The following is a 24,040-nucleotide window of genomic DNA, read 5'->3' as shown; positions in this document are numbered from 1 at the left end:
TGTGAAGGAGAGATACAAAGAAATTCATCCATTGTGTTTAAAACTCAACACGTAAGAGAAAAGCCGGTTGAGAAAAGCAGCAATGTATAATGGAAAAACCAAAACCAAAACCGGCTTTAAAACTAGAGCTATGGGTCCTGACCCCCGTTCTGACTGGCTGGTAGCATTTTCAATGACTGATGTGAAAAGAACCTAGCCAAATAACCAGCACTTTAGTAACTATAGTGATTTAGTAACAATAGTGATTTCTCTTCCTTTTCCTGCAAGCATTTTCCTCTTCTAGTCCACTGAGGATTATTTCACTCCTTTTCTGACTTTTATTTATTTGTATTAGTATGTATTCATGGATCCTTTCCTTGTTCAATGTTATATTCATTGGTATCATTTTAATACTCATGTGGTCCCAGATTTGTCCAGTGAGAACTCTTTCAAGCTCCTGTCTTCTGAACTATCCCTGTTAATTTCTAGCACTTCCTTACTTTCTGGTAGATATCCAAGCTTATCTTTACACAGCTCTGGAATTAGCTATTTTTCCATGGAGCTCTAATTCCTTTTAGTGGTGAAGGATATTTAGAAACCAGATCAGTTGTACTAATTACCAAGGGTCTTATTGTTTCCAGGCCTGTACATATATGTACACACATTATGGTATATACATAGCGTATTTTTTCTTTAACAGAATCATGAGTTCGTGTTTTTTATTGCTAATTCCAATTTTTTAAGAACCTCCACAGGATTCTTCCTTTCCTTATCCCATTCTATATTTAAATCTCCTTTCTCCCACTAAGAAAACCAACTCCCAGCAACATCATCATATTTACTCATTTGCTCAACCTAATACACAAAACAAGTGTTCCAGAATTACTATACCCATACTACTATCAGCAAAAACTCAAACGATTCTTTGCTTTTGTCTTTAGAGTATACCTGCAAGTGTATAGTCTTAACACTGTACTAAAAAGATTTAATTTCCTCCCCCTTGCCCCTACTGCATGGTAATGTTACTAATTTGATAGACGGGTTTGTTTGTTTCTCTTTGAATTCAACATTAGGGTTTTTCCCTTGTTTTCTTTATTTGTGAAAATGTTGTGGTATTGATTCTGTGACGGTACTCTAATGAAGTAATACCATTTTCATGAGATCAAATGATTTAGGAGGGAAGAAACACTAAGTTCCTACTGTGTGCTAGGTGTTTCTGTATGACTGCATTGCATTGTCATAAAAAACAACGAAGCAGTTATCATAAACTCCACTTTCAAATAGGAAAACTTAGAGAAATTGAGTAATTTAATAAGGTTCCACAGCTGGTAAGGGAAGAGAATGGAATGTGAATCCATGTCTATCTGACTCCAAAGCCCATTTACTTTTATTGACTAACTAGAGGCCCAATGCACGAAAATTTGTGCAAAAGTAGGCCTTCCTTTCCCTGGCTGCCAGCACCGGCTTCCCTCTGGCACCCAGTACCCGGGCTGCTTTCCTCCTCCAGCTGCCCACAGGCACCCGGGACCCGGGCTGGCTTCCCTCGGCCCCAGCTTTGTCAGGAAGGATGTCCAGAATGACGTCTGGTCTAATTAGCATATTACCCTTTTATTATTATAGATTGAGTGCTTAAGTTGTAGGCAATGTGCTAAGTTCATTTAATCCTCCGAGAACATCTTTTACTTTTTCACCCTTTACCAATGAGGAAATTGAAATTATACTTCCTTAGATGAATGGTTAAATTATGGTAGACCTTTATTATGGAATACTATGTGTCACTAATAAGAATATAATAGAGCTACTGTAGTTTCATGCAAACATCTCCAAGTTACATCATTAAATTTTAAATTTACAATGCAAAATACATGTTTTTATATCTACACTAATAAAAGAGAAAAATGGTAATTGGCGTATGACGCTACCCTTTTCATTGGCTAATCAGGGCTATATGCAAATTAACTGCCAACTAAGATTGGCAGTTAACTGTCAACTAAGATTGGCAGTTAACTGCCAACAAGATGGTGGCTAATTTGCATATGTAGGCACAATGCAGGGAGGCGAAAGGGAAAGCAGGAAGAAGCCCCCTGCCACTGACAGTGATCGGAAACCCAGGGGGGAGCTAAGAGCTGGGGGGCAGGGCAAAGGCGGCCCCAGGGCCGCCTTTGCCCTGCCCCCCAGCCATGATCGGAGAATCAGGTGCCTTTTCCGCCCTGGCCAGTGATAGCAGGAAGTAGGGGTGGAGCCAGCGATGGGAGCTGGGCACGGTCGAAGCTGGCAGTCCCGGGAGCTAGGGGTCCCTTGCCTGGGCCTAAAGCAGAGCCCACGATCGCGGTGCCCCCCACTGCCACTGCGGGTCCCCGCTGCCCGGGCTGGACGCCTCAGCCAGAGGCGTTAGGCCTGGGCAGGGGCAGAGCCTGCAACCGCGGGGAGCTGGGAGTCCCCTGCCCAGGCCTGACACCTCTGCCGGAGGCCTCAGGCCTGGTCAAGGGGCCGATCCGGTGATTGGTGATCGGAGGGGGATGAGGGTCAACTCCTCTGGCCGAGGCATCAGGCCTGGGCCAGAGGCATCAGGCCTGGGTGGGGGGCGGAGCCGGGGATTGGGGGGATATGATGGTCCCCTTGCCCAGGCCTGAAGCCTGGGTCAGAGGCGTCAGGCTTGGGCGGAGGGTGGAGCAAGCGATCAGAGGGAGATGGGGGTCCCCTGCCCAGGCATGATTCCTGGGCCAGAGGCCTCAGGCCTGGGCGGGGGCCAGAGCCAGTGATCGGGGGGAGATGGGGGTCCCCTGTCCAAGCCTGACACCTCTGACGGAGGCATCAGGCCTGGGCAAGGGGCCAATCAGGCGATCGGAGGGTGATGGGGGTCTACGCCTCTGGCTGAGGCATCAGGCCTGGGCAAGGGGCAGAGCCAGCAATCAGAGGGGTCTGGGGGTCCCCTGCCCAGGCCTGATGCCTGGGCCAGAGGCATCAGGCCTGGGGTGGGGGCAGAACCAGTGATGGGGGAAATGAGGCCTGGGCAAGGGGCCGATCCTGCTATTGGAGGGTGATGGGGGTCAACGCCTGAGGGCTCCCAGTATGTGAGAGGGGGCAGGCCGGGCTGAGGGACACCCCCCCCACACACCCAGTGCACGAATTTCGTGCACCAGGCCCCTAGTTATACAATAAAACCAGAACACCAAAACTATGCACCTACGTGTGTACATGAATATATACAGTCAATTGTCATTACTCAGATTCATATTTGTGTGCCTGCCTACAATCCCACAATCAATACTGGTGGCACTTCACAGAGATGCTCAGAGCAGTGAAAATTTGAGTCACCACATGCACACATTCTCAGCTGAGGTCAAACTGGGTGATGCTCTGTCTTCTTGTTTCAGCTCTCATGATATAAACAGTCTACTGGTGCCATGTTTTTTGCATTTTGTGCTTTTTTTGGGGTGACATCACTGCTTACAATGGCCCCCAAGTGTAGTACTGAAGTGGTGTCTTGTGTTCCTAAAAGCAAGAAGACCATGATGTGCCTTATGGGAAAAATTTGTCTGTTAAATAAATAAGCTTTGTTTAACAATGAGTTATTAATGCTGTTGGCTATGAATTCAATGTTAATGAATCAACAATATAAACATATAAATGCGGTATCTTTCAACAGAAACACACATAAAGCAAGGTTATGTATTGCTAGGTTAACAAAAATTTTGTGAGCAGAGCCTTCCACAAACCTGTGTATGGCCCATAGGAGGAATGGTTCAGTATTCACTAATTCAGTGTTCCTGGGGACTTTATAGAATGTAACTTCTGCAAATAAAGAGAATCAACTGTATCTTGATGTCTGTGTATATGGTTGTGTGTGTTTGTGTAAAGATCTGTCCAGTATGAGTGGTTACACTTGAGGAGTGGGGACAAAGATTGAGGAAAGTTGTTCAAGGAGAATCTTAAGCTTTTATCTGTATTCAATTTTTTTAAAAAATATATCAAAGAGGGGCGGGACACTAAGAAACTCATCAACGGTGACATGACTATTTAAATATCAGAGACAGGACAAAAAAAGGTTGTATTGATTCTAAATCTCACGTCTCATCCCAATCACTTTTTCTCACCACAGAATGAAATGAGGAACTAATCATTCAGAAGAGTGAAAACTGGTGCCCTAACCGGTTTGGCTCAGTGGATAGAGCGTCGGCCTGCGACTGAAAGGTCCCAGGTTCGATTCCGGTCAAGGGCATGTACCTTGGTTGCAGGCACATCCCCAGTCAGGAGTGTGCAGGAGGCAGCTGATTGATGTTTCTCTCTCATCGATGTTTCTGACTCTCTATCCCTCTCCTTTCCTCTCTGTGAAAAATCAATAAAATATATTTAAAAAAAAAAAAAAAGAAAACTGGTAAAGCTCAATGAAAGGTGGTATAGTTAGTGGTTTAGGGTATGAGCATGAACCGGAACCACTAAGGTTTGAATCCTGGTTTTTCCACTCATTAGCACTATTCCTGGACAAGTTACTTTTTGCCTCTCTGTGTCCTAGTTTCTTTGAATATAAAAAGGGATCATAAGAGTAGCTACTTCATAAGGTTGCTATGGAAATCAAATTAATTTTGTCATGTAAAGTGCTTAGAATAGTATGTGGCCCCATAGTAAATGCTCAGTAAATACTAGCTATCACTCTATCACTATTACCATGACTGAAGACAATGCCTGCTCTAAAAAGAAAGTGACCTATTAGGAATAATTTTTAAGCTAACATTCTACACAGAATAGGTAGTTTTTCCTATTTATGGTGAAGAAGTAGTAGTAGCAAAAATTCTCATTTTTTTCTGGGTACAAGTTTCTTTATTTACACTTCCTAGTTCCAATAATAAATGTATTATTATATAAAAAGCACCTGTAAACATGTGAGCTACAGACAAGAGGTTGAAGCAAGTATCTTGCTGAAATCTAAATTTGGTGGGCTAAAAGGACATAGCAAATTCTGTGAAATTGATAAGGCACCTATTGACAAATGTCAGCGCCAAAAAGCACTAACTACTTACTGTATAAAATGTTTTAAATATTTATCTGAATTCATACTTGCACATCATATTTGGACTGTAAAACTTATAGAGGTATGAAGACCAAAAAGGCAATATGTTCTATAGACCAGATTTCTCCTACCTGTCACATACATTGTTGAAAATACACTTAACTGATCCAAAGCATACTTTCTGGAAAGAAGACATTACTCTTAAAATTAGCAAAATGTCTGAGTTAAAGCTTAAAAGTGCCCACAGCCACCAGAAGCTCTAAACTAAAGATCCCTAGAGGTTATTCTTCCCTAAAGTAATTTTTCAAAACTAAGATAAGGAAGATACTTACTTATAAATCATTATCTTTTTAATTCTTTAAATTTTATATAACATTAACAAATATCTTTTATTTAATTCTAAGAAATTAAGATAAACTAGATTAATTCTGAAGGGAGCCAGAAAGTTAGGCTGAAGCAAATTTCTTCTTAGAAGATTTAGAAAATGAAATATTTGGCTTATTTATCATTAAAGATACACACACACACACACACACACACACACACACACACACGAGGCCTGGTGCATGAAATTCATGCACTCGGGGGGGGGGGCGGGGTCCCTCAGCTGGGCCTGAGCCCTCTTGTAGTCTGGGAGCCCTTGGGGAATGTCCCACTGATGGCCTAAGCTGTCAGTTGGACATCCTTGGCGCTGCTGTGGAGGTGGGAGAGGCTCCCACCACTGCCACTGCACTTGCAGCGCTCCCCGTGGGTGCGTAATGACCACCAGGGGTCAGCTTCTGCGTTGAGCATCTGTCCCCCTGGTGGTCAGTGTGCATCATAGCAACCAGTTATTCCCTGGTTCGGTCGATTTGCATATTACCCTTTTATTATATAGAGAATATATATACACACACATTTGTACATGAAATAACCCATTTGACTTCAATTCTATGTGGAGTAAAGGTAAAACAATTGGACAGCAAATGAATGAGAACAAAAACCAGGAACTCTAAGTAGGAATGAAACCTATAAAAGGTACTTTTGTTCATCAATTTTTATGCAAAGTAGTTTTCGTTTTTAATATATCAGATTTCTTATTAAAATCAGCATGCCATGTGAATTTGCTCCTCATCCAAATTCACCAATGATACAAAGATTATACATATATTTTTAAATTTTTTAAAAAATGTATTTTTATTGATATCAGAGAGGAAGGGAGAGAGATAAAAACATCAATGATGAGAGAGAATCATTGATCAGCTTTCTCCTGCATGTCCCCTACTGGGGATCGAGCCCACAACCTGGGCATGTGCCCTGACTGGGAATCGAACTGTTGGACCTTCAACCACACCGCCTGGGCCAAAGATTATATTTTTAAGGGAGTTAATAACAGTACCCTAAATTGAGCACTTACTAAGTGTTTTATTTTGCTGTTTTCTATAATTATTTCACTTCTCTCAACAACATGAGGTAAGTACTCTCATTACCTCCATTTTATAGATGAATAAATTAATGATTAAGAAAGTGACTTGTTCAAGGTCACTTTTAAAATTAGCAAGTGACAGAGCTGATATCTAAACCTAGATTCTAACTCTCAACCACTATACTATGTTCTCATCTCTTAACTACTAAATATACTGCCTCCCTTTAGACAAAGTAGGAAACAAAACTCCACAGGAATTTTCTTTTTGTATTTTTTCTATTGTGTTTCTATTGTTCTCAGAGCATTTGAGGTTTGTTTGAAATCCAAGTAAAACAAACTGTTTCTGACAAAATATATTAGCTGGCAGTGAACAGGACAGAGACAGAAGAAAGGAGTTAAGCTAAAGGTAAAATATTTGCTGACAACAGCCTAACATATTTAAATAACTGCCAAGAAATTCTTGTTCTATAAGTCAGCCAGAGACATTTTAGTGCTGCCCATCGATAAAGTAAAAATAACAGCTCTGGACTGTACTATCTACATATAACAAGGCAAATATTCATTCAAACTGAATATCTATGTGCCAGGCTCCCAACTCATTTAGCTCTAAATCTGTTTCAAATGGTAAAATTCATAAGGGCATGAATTTCTAAAATAATGGTTATACCTAAATTTTCCATCACAAGGTTGAGATTTCTTAACATCCTGAAAACATCTTTTTTAAAAGCCTTTATGTATCCCACCCACTGTATGGAATAGTTGCAAACAACTATCAACATTTTTAGAAGAACCTACTGGAGTCATACTTTACAGCAGCAGTCTCCCCAGTCTTGCCCTGTGGAACCCAACGTATTCGGGAACCAGACCTCCATACTGCAGTTGCCTTGATCAGTAGAGAAGCCTTGATTACCCACTGTGGAAAAAGAAAGGGCAACACCCCAAGGAACACGGCTATTTTTTCCCATCCCAGTGAAAAATACCAGAATTACATATGGTCTTTATTTTTTTCCTTTGAGGTATGGTTCACCTTTAAGAGACAAAAGGACAAACAATAAAGAAATTAAACTGATATCCCAAAGTGTTATTTTATTCTAGAGATAAAGAATTTATATTACATATACTAGAAAACTTCACTACTGTTGCTCAACTCTAAGGCACACAATAATAGCAGTGGCACCGATGAGATTAACATGCATTTACTGTGTGACTACATCTTATAATGACAAGAGAAAAGCTGGAAATTCCCATATTTCAAAAGGCTACTACCTTGCTGAAAAGTTAAGCTATAAAAATGACTTACAAAAAGATCTTTGAAAATTCACCTGACTTAAAACTCTGGGTTCTGGAACTGCTACAAATTCCCCACTTTACTACAGTCTACTTTACTTTAATAATTTATTAATATTAAGTGAGAGTACTCTTAAATGAAGATGGATGTTTAAGATTCATCAGTTTGATTTCTTTAAGAAATACTGAGTTTTGTCCTGGCAGGTAACTAAGCTGGTTTGAGCATAGTCCCAACACACTAAGGTTGCAGGTTCGATCCCTAGTCAGGGCAAATGCAAGAATCAACCAATGAATGTATAAATAAGTGGAACAACAAATCGCTGTTTCTCTCTTTCCTTTTCTGTCCCTCTAAAATCAATTTTTTAAAAAAGAAACATCTGAGTTTCAAGTAGAATTTGTCTTGAACAATCAAGATGCCAGCATACAAAAATTCCAATTTTCAGAAAAAGGATAATTTATTTTCTCTGCTCCCAAAAGATTCATTTCATTTTCTATCCTATCACCATACTCCATCACCATTCTGTTGACACCACACAACACCACAAAGAACAAACTGAGAGGAAAAATCATTCAACCAACAAGTGTTATCTCACAGTAAGTACATCAATAATACAATCTGCATTCCAAAACAATGCTATAACAAATTAATTTATCTTGATCATGCTCCTATTGTCATCTGTTTATATAATAAGGAAGCAATTGGTGGAAAAGGAAAAGCAAACTGTTTTATGAACTGGTGACTGACAACTCTGTAGTAAGTTATCAGAAATCTGCATTCTACCTCGAAGCCTGCTCCGCCGCTTAGATGAACATTAGACCCCTGATGTTTCATTTAAAAAAAACCCAACTCCAACCTCCCAAATGCTAGGGCACCTGGCTGAATAAACTACATGGGAACACTTACCTAGAGCTGTAAAATCTGAACCAGATTTGAATAGAGCTGAAGCAAGGAGCTGAAACTATAAAAGAAAAATAGAAGCAAATTAGCTAAGCACATTAGAGAAAAATAACTTCTCTAATTATGACTATTCATTAGCCACCGTATGCCTCTGCATTTAAGTCTATTTACCAAAGAGTGGCAAGAAGAACACCATATTTAGGTAAAAGAATATACTGACTTTTCTACTGGATTGCTCATTATTTTCCAAAATACTGAACCAAGTTCTGGAATTATTTTATTTGAAAATTTTATTAAAATATGTATTTATTAGCAAATAACTGGTCAACTGAAATAAAACAGAAAATTACTTTCTCCAATGTGAGATAGTCTATCACATATGGATAGACTGGTGTCTTGAACAGATATTAATTCTTAGTACATACACATTCTCATTTCAAAAATAAACACATGCTACTGTAAAACACTCTGCTGTGCAAATCGAACTCTGAGGAAAAAAAGTATGCTTATTATGCATAGGCCATTCCTAAATTATAAGTTAGACTGGTATTCCATGCCCATGTACAATTACATTGTTATGAATTACAGCTGTAATACAAGTAAATAATCTATAATAATAAAAGCATAATATGCTAATTAGACTGGACATCCTTCCAGACTAAAAGCGGACTAAAAGTGGCCAAAGGGAAGCCCGGGTCCTGGGTGCTAGAGGGAAGCTGGTGCCGGCAGCCGGGAGAAGGAAGGCCCACCCTTGCACGAATTTCGTGCATCAGGCCTCTAGTATAATAATAAATAAGAATAAATTGATTCACATACAACTGTAAACCTACTTTTGCCCACCCTATATATAGTTCTTAATATATGCTGGGTCTCAATCCTCTGTCAGAAATATCTACTGCAAACATTTAGTCTGTGGCTTACCCAGTTTTTAATAATGTCTTTGAGATTTTAATTTTGTTGAAGTCCAATTTATCAAGTTTTTTCTTTTATGATTTAGTGGCTTTATGTCATGTCCAAGAAATCTTTGATCTATCCCAAGGTTGTGAAGATAGTCTAATTTCTTCTTGAAGTGTGTGTGTGTGTGTGTGTGTATGCACACACACATACACACACATATATAGTTGTTTTTTTTTATTAATTTCAGAGAGGAAGAGAGAGGGAGAGAGATAGAAACATCAGTGATGAGAGAGAATCACCGACTGGCTGCCTACTGTACGCCCCTACTGGGCATCTAGCTCACAACCCAGGCATGTGCCCTTGATCGGAACTGAACCCGGGACCCTTCAGTCCACAGGTTGATGCTCTATGACTGAGCCAAACCGGTGAGGGCTCTTCTTGAAGTTTTTATTGTTTTGAGTTTTATATTTAGATCTGTAATCCATCTTAATTTAAATTTTTATATAAAATATGAGCTAGCGGTTGAGATATCAGCACATCTGTTAAAAAGACTTTCCTTTCCCCAATGTAATTGGCACCCTGGTCAAAAAAATAAAAATAAAAATCAATGGATTCCATTGATGTGGGTCTATTTCTGTACTCGATTCTGTTCTACTGATCTATCTGTCTATCATAATACAGAGTTCTGAAATCAAGTAGTATGAGATCTCCAACTTTTTGTTTTTTCAACATTGTTTTGGCTAGTGCAGGACCTTTTTGAATTTCCAAATGAATTTTAGAATTAGTTTGTTGGTTTTAACAACAATGACAAAACCCAAGCTTGCTGGCTTGTTTATAGGGTCCACATTAAATTAAAAACCAGTATGGGGAGAATGAGCATCTTAACCATTTTTAGTCTTTCAATCCATAAATGTGATAGGTCTCTCCATTTTAGGTCTTATTTAACTTCTTACAACAGACTTATAACTACATATTTAATTATTTTTGATATTAATACAAACAGGTTTTTACATTTCCTCTTCTAATTGTTCATTGCTAAGAAATATAAGAATAATTCCTTTTCCCCCTATACGCCTTGCATTCTGTAACCTAGCTAAATTCAGTTATTGTTTTGCAGACTGCATGGGCTTTTCTATGTACACAAAATGTCATCTACAAGTGCAAACAATTTCACTTATTCCTTTCCAATCTACATGCTGTTTATTTCTTTTTCTTACATGGCAAATAGAGGGTGTCTGTTGACATGTTTTCCATAGATGCCCTTTATGAGACTTAGAAAGCTTCTTTTTATTCCTAGTTTGCTAAGAATTTTTATCATGAATGGGTTTTTAATCTTGTCAAGTGCTCCTTTCTTCATTTATTGAGATGATCTATGGTTTTCTTCCTTTATTCTGTCAATGTGGTGAATGATTGATTTTCAAATGTGAAGCTAACCTGTGTCCTAGGATAAGCCCCTACTTGGTCATTGCGCATTAAACTTTTTATATATTGATGGATTCAGATAGCTAAAATTTTATTAAGAGTTTTGCATCTGCCCTAACCAGTTTGGCTCAGTGGATAGAGCGTCGGCCTGTGGACTCAAGGGTCCCAGGTTTGATTCCGGTCAAGGGCATGTACCTTGGTTGCGGGCACATCCCCAGTGGGGAGTGTGCAAGAGGCAGCTGATCGATGTTTCTCTCTCATCGATGTTTCTAACTCTCTATTTCTCTCCCTTCCTCTCTGTAAAATATCAGTAAAATAAATATTTTTTTAAAAGTATTTAAAAAAAAAAGAATTTTGCGTCTGTATTCATGAGACGTATTGGTCTGTGATTTTCTTTGCTTGTAATATCTTTGTTTGTTTTTTAATCCTCACTCAACGGATACTTTTTCCATTGATTTTTTAGAGAGTGGAAGAGAAGGAAGGAGAAAGAGAAAGTAAGAGACAGAAAGAGGGAAACATCCATGTGAGAGAGATGCTCTAGCCACTGAACCATACTGGCCAGGGCTCTTTGTTGTGTTTTTATATCAGAGTTAAGCTGCTTCATAAAAGAATTTAGAAAGTATACTGTCTTCCTCTGGTTTCTGAGAGTCTATGTGTAGAAGTGGTGTTTTCTTGCAATTTAAATTGTTGATAAAATTGAATGAGACAGCCATTGAGGTGCAGAGTTTTCACTATTAGTCAGTTTTCAATTACAAATTCAATCTCTAATTAACATGAAGTTCCTTAAGATTTTCTAATTCTTCTTGTATCTGCTTTGTTAAATTGTGTTTTTTAAGGAATTTGTCCATTTCATCAATTAGCAACTTGTTGACAAAGTTATTAATAATGTTTCCTTATTACCTTTTAATGTGTGTAGGGTCTATAATGATTTCCTCTTTTCATTTGTGATGTTGATAATTTATGTTTTCACTTTTTTTCCGTCTTCCCAGGGGCTTACCTATTTTATTCACCTTTTCAAAGAGCCAACCTTTCACTTTTAAAATCTTTTCTATTATTTGTTTCTATTTTACTAATTTCCTATCTTCTACTTATTTTGAGGGTTAATTCCCTTTTCTAACATCTAAGGTTTATTGGCTCTACATACAGAAGGATAGGAGGGGCGGGGGAAACCCTGTTGTTTAAATAATGTTATTAAATTATGGGTCTAGGATTTTAACAGGTACCAAGTGATATACAATCTGAGTAAATGCAGACCTCTCCTCCAAATTCAGACTTGAATATCTAACTACCACTTCAACATCTCAAGTTGGCTGTTTCATAGACATCTCAAACTGAACATACCCAACATTAAATTCCTGATCCCGGTCAGGAGTCCCCACCCACCACCAGATCCACCCAGTGCATTTTCATTTGGTTGATAACTTCATTCACTCAGGTAAAAAACTTTGGAGTCATTTATTCCAAATCCTATGTCCAATCCATCATAAAATTCTGTTAATTCTATCTTTAAATATATTGAGAATCCGATCTACTTCATTTCTCACTAATTCTACGACTACTACTTGGGTCTGAGCTACAATAATCACTTGCTTAGATTTCTACAAACTCTTGCTTAGATTTCTACAATCTCCCCCACGAGTCTCTCTGCCTGAATCCTCATTCTCCTTCCTTCATCTATCCTCAATACAATAGAGTGATGTAAAATATAGAGCAGATTATATCACTCCTCTGCATAGTACTCTGAACTAGCTTTTTATTCATTCAGAGTAAAAGCCAAAGTTCCAGCAATGGCTTACTAAATCATTCACAATCTCCAATTCCTGTTTTTACCTCTCTGACCTCATCTCTGACCACTTACCCATCTCACCTCTACTACAGCCACAACGGCCTCCTTGCTGTTCTCCTAAACAAAGTCAGAATGCACTTAGCCTTGGTTCTTTGTTCTAGCCCTCCCTTAGCCAAATTATTGTCTTAGATCACTTCCTCATATCCTTCAAGTCTTTGTGAAAATCTCCTTTCTAAATGAGGTCTGTTATAATCATCCTATTTAATACAGCAACTGCCCATTTCTCACCCCTTTGCATTCTGATCTTCCTTTACCTTTTTATTCCTCTTGTACCTAGAAGAATGCCTGGCATACTGAAGGGACTCAACACACATCTGTTAAATTAATGACACCAGTACTCTGGAAGTTCAGCAGAAATTTTCTTAATAAATAATGTGTAATACTAGCTAAAACTTGCTTTTCTTGTTTTTGTTTTTTTCCCCTCTATTATAGAATCCTCTGAATGATGGAATTAATTTAGGCATCCTTTTCTTGGGTCTTTCCTTGGGGGAGGGGAATGTCATTTTCATAATCTTTACTAGAAGCTCATCACTAATTTAGAACCATGTTCTGGAGACTGGACAAAAGCAATGAACCATTTGGTATATAACCACTATTTCTCCAATAACAAGATGATCACCATCATGATGATAAACACCCCCCCAAAAGAAAATTCTAAAAACCACTTTTAGTTGCTGTATAACAACTTAATATAGTGAAAATTTTATAAAGTGTACATAGAGAACAAAAATAAACTACTACATACAGCAAGTATTGGATAGCATTAAGGCCTTTCTTGATAAGTGGAATGATTTCTTAAAAGGAAAATGAAGACTATAGCTTACTAAAAATATTGTAAGTGTATATACTAGAACCATCATCAAGAGATTTCTTCTCCAAAACAAAATCCATTCACACATTAAAAAAAAATAATAATAATCGCCCTAGCCGGTTTGGCTCAGTGGATAGAACGTCAGCCCGTGGACAGAGGAATATCTTAGGGTGAGGGTATTGTTTTGAAAAAGTTTCTGAAGTGATTCGGATGCTGAAAAACACATGCACAACATCATTTTAACTAACTTCTACTAGGGCTAAACAACTCTTAATAGATAAAACTTTTAAAAAATAGAGTGGAAGTCTGTGGCATACAAAATCATAATTTGAGACTATTAAAGAAAGGAGACAAAGAGAAATCCACTACCAAAATTTTAAAAATTGCTCTGTTTGAATCTGGGATAACTCCCTGTCCTGGTTTTCCCAACAGCTTAGCATTAAGAACAAACTGTCCGTTTTCTTTGGCCTACTTGCAGCTGAAATTATTTACTTGGCAATATTTTGGTTTGGTTTTTTAAAAATTAGAGGAAAATTAATGTTTCCAGGTTCTAGCCATTTTAGACTATGGAGAAAACAGTATCATGAATTGACTGAAGATTCAAGGAAAAACAACTAGCTATCTTAAAAAGTTTGAGGACCCCTAAAGCAGGGGTCCTCAAACTTTTTAAACAGGGGGCCAGTTCACTCTCCCTCAGACTGTTGGAGGGCCGGACTACAGTTTAAAAAAAAAAACTATGAACAAATTCCTATGCACACTGCACATATCTTATTTTGAAGTAAAAAACAAAAAGGGAACAAATACAATATTTGTATTTGCATGTGGCCCGAGGGCCGTAGTTTGAGGACCCCTGCCCTAAAGTATGTCCTGATGATTCTCCATCTAATGAAGGTTTGTAACCAATACTGAGTAAGAGAAATAGAAATTATTTTCACAGTAGGCAACTATGAAAGAGTATTTCTTTGTTTTGTTGCCAAGGACAGACAGGCTCTACTGCTTCAAAGTACAATGAACCTAGTGCCTGAAAGTGATTCGATATTAAATCTGAAACCTGTGCTGAATAGAGAAAAGCACTGCTTGATGTTGCTATTACAAAGCCAAAGCAAAGCAACAGCTAACAGAGAAATAGTTTAAGGAATAGAACTACATATAATTAGCACCAATTCTGTGAGTGGAAGATAAAATGGATTATGGTTCAGATGTTGCTAGATGAACTCTGAATAAGGACAGTCATCAAAAGGAAAATATGACAAAAAGAATCTCAGAAGCTAGTAGTAAAACAGGCTATAAAACCATGAAACTTGTTGCAGGTATATTCACACAAATAATAATATTAGATCTTTTGCTTCCATCCATGTTAGATTACAACAACAAAAACAACCTGAAAAGTAATGATCTGCTATTAATTTCTCAAAATTAGGGACCACTGACAAGTGAAGTTAGTAGCTATAGTCAAGCTATCCTGATACAACATTTGCCTAACTATCAAGGCAGCAAGGATTCTACTCCCATCAACCTCTTTTCACCTTCTCCCTACAGAAAAGGGGAGTTTTCTTTCTTCTTTCGGAGTATCAACAGAAAAGTTTATAATGAACCATTATGTAATCCCTGAGTAAAAGAAGCATGGGACTATGGGCGTAAAATTTCTATTTTCTTCCCAATGCATAAAACTAATATCTAAATTAAAACTTTGTACCTGATAATCCTATTCTAAATGGATCAAGGGTTTTGTGTGTGACTTGAATGTTATATCACATAAAAATAAGCCTATTTAATTATTTCATCTGCTCTGTCATTTTTAATATTAGAACCATCATATTTTTCTTTAAACATCTAAGAGCAAAATCAGCAAATATAAGTTGGAAAAACTTTTTTTTTTTAACTCAATTTCTGAAGTTTATTAACATCTTTACCTCTTTTGTCTCTTCTGGGTCTGAATGATCCACAGTTATATAAAGATCGTTTTGTAAATATTTCAGAGCACTAAGAGGATCCATTTGGGCCTTTTCTTCAAATCTAGAAAATGTAAAAAAAAAGAATAACAACAGTCTGGAGTTATAAGAAAACATGAGAAATGTCTTTCAGAGCTAGGGCACTGTATAGGAGGAGTTATTTGGATATCTAAAAACCCTGCATTTGGGAATCCAGAAATGAGAAGACTGTCCCATAGATACTATAAGCTAAGATAAAATCAACGATAAAACAGTAAATATGTCAAATATTTTACATAAACTGGGGGGGGGGGGAGGGAGCCAAGTATGTTTCATAAAAAACAAATAGAGATAAAATAAAAATATTTTATTAGATTTCTGTAATATCCTTCTCCCCCCTACCCCCAATGGAGGTGCTTAACAGATACTTTAGAAATAGAAAAGAGTATAGTTTCTTTTAATGAAATATCATTCACACTGATTAGATAATTTTAATGAAATTAATTCCATGCCTTAGTCAGTAATAAGAATACCAACAAACTGCAGCAACTTCTCAGGCCTTTGTCATGTGCTAGACACTGTATCAAGCATCTATCACCTTGTTTATCCTCACAATAATCTCTCTCTCTATATAAAAGCCTAAGCAACCAGCCAACCAGCTGACCAGCTGGTAGCTATGATGCGCACTGACCACCAGGGGGCAGATGCTCAATGCAGGAGCTGCCGAGCAACAGCAACTTGGCAGAGTGCCCTCTCGCACTCCGGGACCCATTAGGGGGTTGTTGGACTGCTGGTTTCGGCCCAATCCTCACAGGCCAGGCCAAGGGACCTCACCCACTGGAGGGACCCCGCTTACTCTGCAGATAGATGCCCTTTGAGCCCCGGCGCTGCCCCAGGTGCAGCCGGCCGGGGAGGGACCTTGGGAGGTTGGCTCCATGGCGTGTCTGGCCCATTTCACCTAGTCCCGCCCCGCCGACCACCTTCTAATTTATTTCCTTTCAATATGCATGAATCCATGCACCGGGCCTCTAGTAACTCTATGATGACAATAAGTATTATCATCATTTAAAAACAAAACAAAACAAAACAAAAAAACAGATGAGAAACTGAGACCTGAGAATGAATTTGGCCAAGATAAGATCTAGTAAGTGGCAGAAGCAGAATCTAACACAGGACTATCTGATTCCAAGCCTGAAAAGGCAAGAATGAGATCTTTCTTTCTTTTTTAAAAAATATATTTTATTGATTTTTCACAGAGAGGAAGAGAGAGGGATAGAGAGTCAGAAACATCAATGAGAGAGAAACATCGATCAGCTGCCTCCTGCACACCTCCTACTGGGGATGTGGCCACAACCAAGGTACATGCCCTTGACCGGAATCAAACCTGGGACCTTTCAGTCTGCAGGCCAACGCTCTATCCACTGAGCCAAACCGATCAGGGCGAGGTCTCTCTTTCTTAAAAAAAAATATATTTTATTGATTTTTTACAGAGAGGAAGGGAGAGGGATAGAGAGTTAGAAACATCGATGGGAGAGAAACATCGATCAGCTGCCTCCTGCACACCTCCCACTGGGGATGTGCCCGCAACCAAGATACACGCTCTTGGCTGGAATCGAACCTGGGACCTTTCAGTTTGCAGGCCAACGCTCTATCCACTGAGCCAAACTGGTTAGGGCATGATCTCTTAAAAAAAAAGTCTGTTTGGGACTATCTATTTAAATAAGATAATGTCCTTTTATTATAGCATAACTATATATGGATTTATTTATAATAAATTTGTATGCTTTTAAATGTTCAGAGAGAAAGAAAAGAAGACATTTAATTTCATTTGGAAATTGAAAATAATGAGCCATTCACAATGATGTTCAGGCTGATGGCCTCAATAATTTCCTATCTTTAGAGCTAACCTTAGAGATAGGGTTACCTGTATTTCAGGCAGGGCAAAGGCTATCAAAATATTACAGTTCTCTTGTACCAGACAGTACCATGACTGTCAGCCGGCCTTACGAACCTCAGAGGAGACTTCCTTAGGCAGAGATCATGTTACTGTGCCATCTTGTCCACAAGTTAGACCAGAATTTTGGCACCTGAGCCAAAAGCAATCACTTCAAGCTTAATGAGCAGTTTAAAAGTGGCCTGGCAGAATTATTCCCAATAGGGATACTCTCATAGGGAACTCTCTCTAAGAAGATATTCTCTCTCAGAGAATCAGAATGTGAGATACACAGGATACTTTATAAAAGGCAGGCAAAACACAGAAGGTAGTTAACAGCAGACATGAGATAATAGATTCCTTCCCTCCCTACCTATCTACCTACTTATCAACTGAAGCCAAAGAGGTGAGTAGATAGTTATCTATCATCCATCCATCCATCCATCCATCCATCCATCCATCCATCCATCCATCCATCCATCCATCCATCCATCCATCCATTTATTGAAGCCAGGAGGTTGAGGGGAAGCAGAGTCAGGAGTAATCAGTAGAACAAGAGAAGAAGGGAGAAAGATGCAGAAAGAGAGAGGCTCAGTTACAAGAAACACTACTCTACGTAGCTCCTAGCTACTAGATTTGGTCCAGTGTCCTAAACAATTCTCTCCATATGTCTCAGTGTTCAAATGCTGAGAAACTGCCTTAATTCTCATAATAAATTCTCTTTCATTGAGGTCTCCTAAGCATGTCTCTCTCCTTTGCAACCTGAAATAACCTAACCAAAACACACCTACCATCCTATTAAATCCAATTTTCCTGGAAGTTATGTTTTCTCTCTTCCTTTTCTAAGCTTTTTTTTGGCTTGCAAAAATTTATCACTGGGCTTGTGTTTGCAGTCTAGAATTATATTTCAGCCAACAATTCTGCCCTGTAAAAGGAACAGGAATTAACCCTATTAAATTTCTTTTCTTTTGCCCCCTTCTATGCCCCAATTCATGAACAATTTTATATTAAAAGCAGCACTTTATTTACTATATTACATGGTACATTAAGAACCAGGAGACACTTACTTGGCATACAATATACTTCTCTCCCTCCAAATTTATATTGTATTGAAATAGAAGAAATAGTTGTTTCCCATAAGAACAACAAAAATAAATAAGCCAGCACAGCAGCACAGGGTAAGCTTTTATATAATGAAAGACCTGGTATCTAATTTATAATATAAGATTTGAATTAAAAAGGTAATTTTCATGTTCAACTCAGAAATCAACTTCTATCTATTCTGTCCACAATGTAATAATGTCCCTCAAACTCCAAGTCATTTTAAGAGGTGGTAGAAAAAAGAGTCTATTTTTTTCAAATGTCTAAGATGGGCCTTTTATTGTCAGTTCAATTTAGTAGACAAGATTCTTACGATGCTCTAGTTCCGTGGTCAGCAAACTGTGGCTCGCGAGCCACATGCGGCTCTTTGGCCCCTTGAGTGTGGCTCTTCCTAAGCCTTAGGAGTACCCTAATTAAGTTAATAACAATGTACCTACCTATATAGTTTAAGTTTAAAAAATTTGACTCTCAAAAGAAATTTCAGTCGTTGTACTGTTGATATTGGCTCTGTTGACCAATGAGTTTGCCGACCACTGCTCTAGCAGTTATCCTTAACTATTCTTTTTCCCATACCCATATCAAATCCATCGAGAAATTCAGTTGTTGCAACCTTCAAAGTTTACTCGGAATCTTACTGTACTTTCTGGATCTCTTTTATGGAGTATCCCTTTCTCTGCCTTCCCTCAAACAGTGGTGGTTCTCAGATAATGCCCTACATCCCTCTACTTTTCTCACTCTTCCTGAGCAAGCTCCTTTTCCTTACTGATGACTCACTAATGTAATACAACCCATGCCTTTCCCCCAAATGCTAACAGATGATGTCCCGAACCTAAAGTGCATCAAACTGAACTACATAACTTGTTGTTTCTGAAGAATTCCCCCAAGTAAAAATAGCCACAACCTTTTACCCAGTTCTTCTGGAAGAAAATCCAGAATTCTTTTAAATAAAAGCTAAGTCTGAATGTGTCACTCCTCAACATAAAAATCTTTCAATGCTACCCTTTCACTCAGAGTAAAAGCCAAAGGACCTTCACAATTTGACCCCTTTTTTTTTTTATCTCTTACCTTGTCTTCTACCATAATCACTTCACTTATTCCACTTCTACCACACTGTTCTCCTCAATTTATTTCTCAAATAATCCAGGCATATTTTTAACCTAAGAGCCTTGTCTATTACCTATCTGGAACACTTTCCCTCTCAAATATCTATATGATCCATTCTCTCATGTTCTTTAGGTCTCTACTCAAATGTCTTCTTTACAGTGAGGTCTATCCTAATACTCTTATTTAAAAAATCACATCCCCAGCTCCCTCACCTATACAAAAATAGTTCTTAACCTGATTGAGTTTTTCTCATTAAGACTTACTATCTAACATATAAATTCCTTATTAAGCTTACTGTTAGCCTCCCTTCATTAAGAAGGAAACTCGAGGATAGGAAGTTTTGTATTCGTCACTGACATATCCACAGAACTTAAGACAATATCTAGCACAGTGAAGGTGCTCAATAAATATTTCTTATATGAATAGTTTTATTGATGTTTATAAAAACCCTTAGATCAGTGGTTCTCAACCTGTGGGTTGCGACCCCTTTGGGCGTCGAACGACCCTTTCACAGGGGTCGCCTAAGACCATTGGAAAACACATATATAATTACATATTGTCTTTGTGATTAATCACTATGCTTTAATTATGTTCAATTTGTAACAATGAAATTGGGGGCCACCACAACATGAGGAACTGTATTAAAGGGTCGCGGCATTAGGAAGGTGGAGAACCACTGCCTTAGATGGTTGCTTTGTCCTTTTTACACATGAGCAAAGTAATCTCCAGAAAGATTAAGTCAGAAGGCTTGAATATCAATCCAAGGTTCAGGTATAATACTTTTCAAATATAACTATTAGCTACAGAACTAGGGGCAAAGAGTAGTCAAGATCAGAAAAGAAGAGTACTATGGTCCATATTATTATGCTATTATTACTCTACTGAAAATAATATATATAAATGTGTAATCTATATAAAAGGGTCTTTAAACATTCTTATATTCCCCTTCAAGAGCTTTTCTGAAGTTCTGAAATAAGCTAGCACACTTTCCCATAGTAGAAAATTTCCAATGTTGATTATTTGCCCAACCACACAAACTTACTGCCTTTCAATTTCATTTTATTTCATGATTTATTCTCATACAACATTTGTAAGACTCTTTCATCATATATTTAAGAGTCTAAATGATTTGTTACTGATTATTCTTTTATTGTTCATCCACTTTCACTCCATACTCTACACCTTTACTAGAATTACGTCACTAGCAATGATGACTGTACTTAAAACTTAAAGCATGCCCTAATACATAATATTTCAGATTCCCAAATTGTCATTTCACCTGCCCACTGATATATTTCTAAAGGAGAAAAACAACTTCCAAAGATAAAAAAGAGTAACACTTCTGAGGATGACTGGGCTGTGGGAAGGAGGGCAAACGATAATTTCCCAATTCTACCACTATCCTACAGAATTTTTAGATAGAGGTGCATATAGAAATATGTAATATTAACAATATTATTTAACTACAGTAATATTAACTGTAGCAAATAAATTGAGAGTAAATATTCTATAAAAGGAGATTAGTTAAGTGAATTACACATAAAGTAGAATGCTATGCAGCCATTACAATTATGATTTGTACTTGTATTTATTAACATGGTAGTGTTTATAACACATCATTCACTGAAAGAAATCAGATTCAAAACAATAGTGTGTACATATAATTAGAAGGATATACACCAAAATATTACTCCTGAATGGAGGGATGATAAGTGATTCAATTCTTTTGGTAGGGAGAGAAGACTTATTTTCTTCTTTATTATTACCCATGCAATACTTTTACAATTAAAAGCCAGAGGGAAGTATTTATGAGTTCCAATTCTTTATATGAAGCATTAAACAATTTCCTTTAATCTCTAATGGACTTTTGGTCAGGAAACTTTTTAAAAAGCTCACTCTAACATTCCAATGACCAGTTGTTATATTTCAGGTAGAGAAAGAGCTCTATAACTTCCCCATATTCTTATAAAAACAAAGTTTAATATTAAGTATCTTAAATACATTAAGTAAAGTACTAAAGAATAAAATTTAGCAATGTAAACATTAGCAAAGGTACCTCAAACTTAAATCTTGTTAATAAAACAGAATTTATTCTTGCCATCCAGACAATGTGAAGAATCAGACCCTTTCTCCTGTAGATTCTATAGAAAACATACTAATTATTCACAGTAATGCCAAAGAAACAGAACTAGCTTCTGTTATTAATTTATCTCTCAAGTATAACTTGTGAAAAGCAACAATAAGTAAACATGATATGATAAAGGAATAGTCTAATTTATATCTACACAGACTTTCATGTATTTATATTTTATATAAAACATATAAGCATACGTGTGTATACATACTAGTATATTAATATATGCCTCTGTGCGTGTGTGTGGAGGTGGTGGTGGTGGTGGTGGTGGTGGTGGTGGTGGTGGTGGAGGTGATGGTGATGAAATAGAGAATTCTGGAATCAGAATACTCAGGATCAAATCCTATCTGTCACTTACGGTTGAGTGACCTTAGATGAGTTATATAACCCATTTCTTCTTTTATAAAAAAGTGATAGTAATAGTTCTTCCTCCATTGGCTTATTGTGAGAATAACATACAAGATCTAGCACACAAAAATTGTTCAATAAATGGTAGCTATTATCATCATTAAAGGTTAACTTCTCCTTCCAAACTATAAATATTTATCATCTAACACTATCAGTAACCAAAAGGACAGATAAACAGGACTCAAGAGACATATATGAAAATGTTTAATTACATGATTTTATAATTAATTAGCAAAGGTAATGACATAAAATTAATTCTATTTAAAGTTGTATTCTGAAACATCAAATTATAAAGATATTATTAATCAATTATATCATCACATTCACAGTTAAAGTTATCAACAGGTCAGGCATATGTCAATAATCTAGAACTGATATAATTTGTAGTGGTTAGGCCTTAAGTTACTTGATAGTAAGTTAATCACCTTCACAGAAACTTTTTCCATTATTTTAACAGTTGCAAAATTTCCTTGTTCTATATTTTAAAAATTTAGCATCAGTATCTATTTTCACTTTGTGTCTTCCTTTGAAAGAAGAAACCAAAATTAGGAGAATAACAGGGCACCTACAAAGTCATGACCTTCACAGTGTTTACACTTTCATGTTACTAACTTTCCAAAGACAAAGGCACGTCTCCAGAGCTTAGGTAATACTAACAATAGCTGATAAAGTTAAGTAAAAGTTTTCCATGAATTATTTTTATACCTGTGTTTTCTTATGAGGTACTTGCAATGCCTCAGTAAGTAATCTTTTGAAGGCCTACACAACTTCAGTGACCAGAAGTCATCTAATCTCATTTTTGGGGAGCAAGATTTTCCTGGATTCCCACCAAATAAGTAATGAACCTGTAATAAACAAAATAAACCAGACTTTTAAAAGCACATGCATACTTAAGAAACTATGTTAAGTCATAGTAAAACTTCTTCATTTTGCTAGTACTGTGTTACAGGTACCTTTCTTAGCCTTACTGATATTAAAAAAAAAAAATCAAAATATTATTGCTTCTCTTTATTTTTCTCAAGTTTCCACTTTACTTTTTAAATTACTGTGACTACTTCCTAAATTACATTTTATATTAAAATAAGTTCTATTACCACAATTACACTGACAATGGAAACATGAAACAAAAGCAATGATAGTGTAAAAATGAATAAAGAAAACCTCAACTAAAACTGAAGTTGGGATAGACTATAGAGGTCAATTAGCTATCACTGGAAGTCAAATACCCCCATATTGGAAGACATCAATTACATACCCCAACAGGAAGAGAGGCCCTGCCATTCCCAAATAGAAAGCACAACTGCTTTACCACCTCAGCAGGAGGAAGGAAGATTTTTTTTTTGTCCAGCAAGAAGCCCAGCCAATTGAAACTCCATACCTCACCCAATGAGAAGCCAGCGTTACCTGAACTCTTTACTTTCCTCCATGAACTTTCATTTCTCTCTTATTGATGACTTACTTGCCTCACCCTCTTTTCTATAAAAGACTTGCATCTTAAGAAGTTTTTTAAAATTGATTTTAGAGACAGGAAGCGTGGGGGGGAGGGGGGAGGGGGGAGGGGGGAGGGGGGGAGGGGGGAGGGGGGAGGGGGAGGGGGAGGGGGAGGGGGAGGGGGAGGGGGAGGGGGAGGGGGAGGGAGAGGGAAATATTGATTGGAAAAACATCAATCAGTTGCCTTCCAAACATGCCCTATGTCTGGACCAGGGATTGCGCCTGCCATTTTTTGGTGAGCTAGACAATGCTCCAACCAACTGAGCCACACTGACCAGGGCAAGAATTAATCCCTCAGAGAATTTCTCTGCTTGCTAGATAAGATGCTGCTGAATTCATTAATGACTTAATAAAACCCAATGTGATCTTTAAATTTGCTTAG

The 24,040-nt window shown here is 37.6% G+C and overlaps 1 protein-coding gene across 7 annotated transcripts in view; it reads right to left on the bottom strand.

The window, feature by feature from the left end:
• The window catches only part of MKLN1 (muskelin 1), a 330,333-nt gene that overhangs the window by 10,251 nt on the left and 296,042 nt on the right, over nucleotides 1-24,040 (bottom strand). For 5 of the 7 annotated variants that reach the window (XM_059711806.1, XM_059711807.1, XM_059711805.1 and 2 more), the window contains 3 exons: nucleotides 22,873-23,012; nucleotides 15,470-15,572; nucleotides 8,587-8,641 (listed from right to left, as the gene is read on the bottom strand). In XM_059711806.1, coding sequence (XP_059567789.1) covers nucleotides 8,587-8,641; nucleotides 15,470-15,572; nucleotides 22,873-23,012 — 298 coding nt within the window. Of the gene's footprint in view, nucleotides 1-154; nucleotides 1,862-3,136; nucleotides 3,501-8,586; nucleotides 8,642-15,469; nucleotides 15,573-22,872; nucleotides 23,013-24,040 lie in introns of those variants that run through there. The other 2 variants (XR_009454700.1, XM_059711808.1) reach the window with 2 other exon arrangements.

This window comes from Myotis daubentonii, chromosome 10 (assembly GCF_963259705.1).
Source record: "Myotis daubentonii chromosome 10, mMyoDau2.1, whole genome shotgun sequence".
Classification (NCBI taxonomy): Eukaryota; Metazoa; Chordata; class Mammalia; order Chiroptera; family Vespertilionidae; genus Myotis; species Myotis daubentonii.
Note: the sequence above shows the minus strand (reverse complement) of the source record. Positions and strands in the feature narration are given on the sequence as shown.